Here is a 5,918-nt window from a genome sequence, read left to right as displayed (position 1 = left end):
TAGAGGTGGGCATCCTCACCCACCCCCAAAGACCTTCCACAGAGGTGGGCATCCTCACCCACCCCCAAAGACCTTCCATAGAGGTGGGCATCCTCGTGGAGCTCAGAGCTCCTTGTGCTGACATTCAGACCCAATGAATGGGACTGCAGTGCTGTGGGGAGGCTCATCCCAGCTCTCAAATCCCCACGATAATGTACAAATAAGAGATGAAGGGACAAAAACCAGCGCCGCCAGCAGCCCACCTCACTTTCCCTGCAGCTTTGTTTGAAATACACGATTCACGTTGCTCCTGCTTGGGTCCAGACTGGCGGAGCGGCTCTCACAATTAGCATGGAAAGCCAAGACAGAAAAAGAACTGGGCGAACTGAGACACTGTAATAAGAAATTTGCACTTGAAAAGGCCCCTCCGCTCTCCCCTCCACCCCTCGGATCAAAGCGGCTCTCCCACCACGCGATTAGCAAAGCTCTGATTGTAACAAGAGGGGTTAACAGCTCCATCGGCCCCACACAAGACTTTTAATAGCCCTGCCTCTAAATGACAGCTAAAGCCTTCACATGATCCCTCACATGAGTGCCCTCTGGCCATCGCAGCTCACCGGGCTTGCAAGACAATTTGATTACAAAGCGGATGGGCTTTAGCTGCTTACCGTAAGCACAAAGCACCCGCAGCATCCTTTAGGGACCCGCACATCTGAGCGAGGGATGCGGGCCGGGATTAGCGGTACCTCCTCCTTTCACTCAACCTGCGCAGCTTTCGGGGTTTTCACTTTAGCTCTTTGGGAAAAGAGCAGAGCTGGACGATCAAAAGCAGGGGGTGAAGGCGAAGGTCGGAGCTCCCGACCCCCCCCAGGGCTACAGACTCAGGGACAGAGTTATGGGAGCTCCCTGCTGCGGTCAGGGCCCCGAGCTCCTTCCAAGACTGAAGAGGAGATGGAACCCCTCTAGAGACACAGAAACTGCAAAGTTTTCAAGCGCTCGCTAAGGAGAGCAGCATCCTTTGCACCTTCCTATCTCGCTTTCAAAGCAAAAGTGTCAATATTTAGCCAATAAACGTGCCTGTTGTGGAATCTCAAAGCCACGTCCAGGCTTTATCGACGAAAAGCAGACAGAGAAGAAAGACGCCGCCGTTTTGCAAGGGAGTCTGCCACAGTCGCGATGAAAGAAAAGACAAATCTCCGTTCGTCCCGCTGCTGGCAGCGTGCTTTGCTCTCAGAGCAGCGTCCCCCCCGAGGACTTTTGGATTAAACCTCGGCAGCACCGCTGCTCCAGCTGCAGAAAGCAGCAGGGAGGAGCAGCGAGACCCAAGGCAGCGCTGCACCACGGAGCACGCACCCAGCAACACCCAAGCAGCGGAGCCGTGCACGGATCGCCCCGGAGCCACCACCTCATTCCCCTCGCTCCTGCATCAAAGGAGTCGGTTCTTTTCAGGCATTTAGCCTGCATCTGTCGCTATGACTGCTGGAGAGGTGATACGGAGAGAGGAAGCCGTCCCCTGCTCTGCCGAGGAAGGGAGGTTATCACCGCTCGGTTCTTGGGGCGCCAGAGCTGAATGCTGCAGGATGGAGGGGTGGGAGCGAAGCCCACCGTGCGGTGCCCAACAGATCCCACTGGGGGTGACTTAAAGGAGCAGCCACCTGCGGGGACATTGCCTGCTGGGCACCCTGCAAGGCAGCTGGAAGCGTCCAAAGCACGAGAGGAAAGCGAGATGAACACAGGTGAGGAGGACTGCGTGCATGAGCATTGCTGTGGCTCACACCGCGTTGTCGCTACACTGAAGGGCTCCTCTCGGCCTGGGAGAGTGGGGGGGGAAGGAGGCCCACGAAACCCAGATTCCTTTCTTTGCTCTGAAGCAATCCGCAGGGTGCAAAACCGCTCAGAGACGCATTTGATCTTCTTTACTGCGGCGCGCATAAAAGCGGCGTCTCACAAAGGGAAGAGAGCTCAGGTCTGAAAGTCTGGTCTTGTTTACACTCCCGCTTCCAACGAGGAACGAGTTACTGCGATGCAGGACGCATGGCACGGATACCTGCTTCCCCCACCCGCCCATCCCTGCCAAGTTCTTCGCCCATGTGTGAAGCAGATCGTGCTTCTGTCCCCCAGCTGAGATGGAGCACGCTCTGCCCCGTACACAACACATGCACACAGGTCCCCAAGCTTCAGCTTCACCCCAAAATGAGCTGAACCAGCTCAGAAGGCAGCGTGAGCGTGCGTCAGTGCTGGCCGTGCAGGCTGAGGTCCTCTGCGTTCGAGAAAGGCCAAAGTTGAATCCAAACCCATTCGGAAGGAAGCGAAGCAGGGAGCTAGCTCGGATTTAGGGCAGAGCAGAGGCAGCTCCGTTACAGCTGACACGTTAAAGACCTGCACCACGGCCCGCAGCAGCAGCTGCTGCAGCCCTATCTGATAAGGGCTCGCATGGGAAGTCACTGCAAGGAGCTGCTGTTCTGTAAGCTCACCACCAGCACAAAAAACTCTGCCACACGGACGGACCTAAGGGGCGCTCCCGGCCCAACGGATTCCGCTTTTCTGCCTCACCGGGAAACGCCGGGATTAATTAAGAACATTTGCAACGTGGGCTAAATTGCTACTTAGGCCGAAGCAAAGCCCCGGCCCGGCTTCCTGGCACTTCCTCTGCTCTGCAACAAACCCTTCGTGCAGGAGATCATTGCTGCAAGGGAGATAGGACCGCCAGCCCGCACCGCCTGCAGGCACAGCAATGCACGCAATGACAACTTCCCAGCACTGCCAAACTTTCTGAGGAGCTGCACAGAAACGCTGCCGGGAGCCACCACCTTTTTACAAGAAGGCCGTTACGTTTCAAGGCCTCCAGATTCGGTCATTTTTCTCGCTGTCAGCTTGCTTACGAGCTCCTTTGGCAAGGCTCTCGTCGGAACGGGTCGGAACGGTTTAGAGAACCCCCTGCTACAATTCCTCCCATTGCATAAACAAGAAACGAAGGGAAGGATTTGGAAGGAGAATCGGTCTCTCGGGAAGGTGAGGGGTGAACTCCGTGCTTCGAGTCACGTCGCAGGGTAAGGGCAGAGCTGGGATCCCCGGGTCAGGGCAGTGGCATGGAGGGCCCTGCTCCCTGTAAGAACACGTGGGCTCTGTACTCACCACCCTGGCGGCTCTCTCTTGAGATTCACATTTCCGACAGAACCAGGGTCCGGTAGGAACCTGGACAATCCCATAGCAAGCTGGAAGGGAAGCAGAAACATTCGTTTGACCATCTTTAAATGGACCCATTCATTTCTTGCTGCGTCTACAAGTTTGCCGGAGTTTATTAGTCAGAAGTGGGTAACAGGACCAAGAATTACACTCAAGCAGCATTCTCTTCCCCTTTCTCGTTTCCACACCCTGCAACAGCAGACAGCCCTTTGTGAGAGGTCCAGCACGACACACTGATCCAAGCCTGCAAATGAGCTCACACCCAGCGTGAAGCATTTTGATGAGAACCTGCCCTAAGTGGGAATGCAGCACTTCAGAGCCCGGCACCAGTTCTGCCCGATGAACACCAACGGGGTAAACCCTTCTCCCTTAACTTCTCAAGTGCCACCAGCGATCTGAATCTAACACTGTCGCATAGATGGCTGTTAAGCTCCTTAACCATAATTCACAGCAAGACACAACCTCAGCATCGCAAAGGAAATAATCTCAGCACGGAATTCGGGTATTGTAGGACCAGCCCTGGAACCCTGGAACGGGCTACATCTGAACATGAGTCTCCACCTGATAACCCAACAAAACTGCTCTCTTACCCAGCTCCACCAGGCATCCCTTTTGCTTTCCACACCCCTATGGATTGTCTCAGGGCCTTCCCTCTGCACGCTGCAGCTCCCACACCTCCAGCATTCACCTCCTTGCCCAACAGGGCCGTGTTGCTCGAAGCCCATCGCCTTCTCCCTTCTGTCTGCCCGCTGATGGGTCTTTGTTGAGTCCTTGAGGGAGCTTTTATGAATGTGCCCACCGCGCAGGTGGGTTTATAGCAACAGAGCTGGTCAAGATAGGGGTAAGAAATATGGCTGCGTGTGTCCAGGTGGGGGAATTCTCCCAGGAAAGAGCAAATTCTATCTTCCGTATTCCACTTTCAGATGTGAGCTGGCAGTTGGAATGGAATCCCAGCCACTCGAGACATTTGAAACTAGGTTGGACAAAGCATCTGAAAATATCCTGCTGGAAGCAATCCGGTGCTGTCCCCGGGGGAAAGGAGCAGGCAGGGCCCGCAAGAGGCTTTCTCCATCCCTCTCATGTCTTTTCTTCTACTTCAGCCAGGAAAATGAACGCAATTGTGGAGTTCAACTGAAAAGAGCTGACTGCAAGATGAGCCAAGGCATATACACAAGGAAACAGAAACTACATGAAAGCAATGACAGAGGAGCCTGCCGCGGGTCCATCTTTAGCAACAGGCTCCGGGCCAACAGCAAGCACTCAGCTGGAGCCAGCGCGAGCTTCTGTGCCCGCTGCTTCCAAAAGGAAAACAGGGAAGAAAAGAAGGAGAAACGCAGGACGTAAAGAAGGCAGCGCTGAACACGTCGTCTGCAAATGCTCCTCTCGGAGATTTCATTTCCAATTTTTTGTGAACATCTTGAATTTTTTTTTTTCTTGTTTTTTTTTTGCTGGAGAGATTTCTCCGCGCTGTCACCGAAGCGGTACCCATGTTTTTTAACTCAGCCTCAACGCCGAGCTACAACGTGAGCCTGAAGAACAGGGGCTTCCTCGCCGAGCCCTACAGTCATCTCAAAAGCCAGCTCTGGTTTTGCAGATATTCAGGCATCAAAAGCAGCGTGCGGCCGCGGGGAAGGAAACAAGATGACCCAGCTGAACCCCCGCAGCGGTTTGCTTCTCTTTAGGAACGACGAGCCCACCGAAACACCGCCCTGCTGCTGGGTTTGGGGGCAGGATGAGGGCGTTCTGAGCGGCCGCCGTGCGCTGCCCTGCTCCCTGGGAGCTGCTCCATCCTAACTCCACGGTTGTGCTTCCCAACCGCACCAACACTGCTCTCTCGGGGACTCTTCCAACCCACCCCGGCTCTACCGAAGCGACGCAACCCGCCTGCTCCAGGCCAACGTGTCCATCCCTACGGCCACGGGGGCCCAGAAGCAGGCACCCCAATGCGACCCAATTCAAAACTATTCTCGCCACCCAATCGAAGCGTTGATATGAACCTGGGGAGCGAGCACGGGGACGCCGGTGCCCTTTACCTCCCCCTGAAAAACAGAGGTGAATGAAGCCATCCCCACGCACGTAGTTTGATGAGCGATGGGGAGAACGGCAGAGCCGCACCACCCCCGTTCAAAAGCCAAGTGTCCTCCCACAGAGACCCTACACGGAGGCAACCACGAGACACCGAGCACCGACCGAGCGGAGAGCAACCCCCGCCAGCACCGCTTCCTCTTTCACCTCCTCTCCCGTCACCTGTTCTCAGCACAGATGCACCAAGCACGGGGAAAGGAGATGAAAGCTCCAGCTGCGGACCCCCGGAGCCGCCCCTGATTGCGGGAGGCAGAGCGGGAGCCTCTCCGTGCGCGCAGCCGGACAGCGGGGAGAGCCGCGCAGAAAGGGGCTGGGACACGCGGGGAGATGGATGGGATCATAACAGACGGCAACACGGACACGCCAGATGAGACCAGAAACCTCGGTGCCGTTCAAAACAAACCAGCCGGGCTGATCGCCGCTTCCGTCTGCTGCATTTAAAGACGCACAAACGCGCACGCATCTCTATTTCCTGGGAGATGCGCGGAGGACAAACTTTCCAGTCCCATCGCGTGTGCTAGGGGCGTGCTCCGAGTCATTTAAAATGCAAATCGCGCTTATCTCGGGGAGGAGAAGGGCCGCTTCCTCCCTGCCCTCGGAGGAGGCGGCGGCTGCCGGGCCCGCGGCCGCCCCCGCGGGGTTACGCGGGGCCATGCGCGGCCGCGGGG

At 56.2% G+C, this 5,918-nt stretch overlaps 1 protein-coding gene across 4 annotated transcripts in view; it reads right to left on the bottom strand.

The window, feature by feature from the left end:
* The window catches only part of MLLT6 (MLLT6, PHD finger containing), a 46,136-nt gene extending 40,231 nt beyond the window's left edge, over positions 1-5,905 (bottom strand). For 2 of the 4 annotated variants that reach the window (XM_021378132.1, XM_021378133.1), the window contains exon 1: positions 3,115-5,905. In XM_021378132.1, coding sequence (XP_021233807.1) covers positions 3,115-3,243 — 129 coding nt within the window. In that variant the 5' untranslated portion in view covers positions 3,244-5,905. Of the gene's footprint in view, positions 1-33; positions 2,913-3,114 lie in introns of those variants that run through there. The other 2 variants (XM_021378134.1, XM_021378135.1) reach the window with 1 other exon arrangement.

The sequence above is a fragment of the Numida meleagris genome, chromosome 26, assembly GCF_002078875.1.
Source record: "Numida meleagris isolate 19003 breed g44 Domestic line chromosome 26, NumMel1.0, whole genome shotgun sequence".
Taxonomy (NCBI): Eukaryota; Metazoa; Chordata; class Aves; order Galliformes; family Numididae; genus Numida; species Numida meleagris.
Note: the sequence above shows the minus strand (reverse complement) of the source record. Positions and strands in the feature narration are given on the sequence as shown.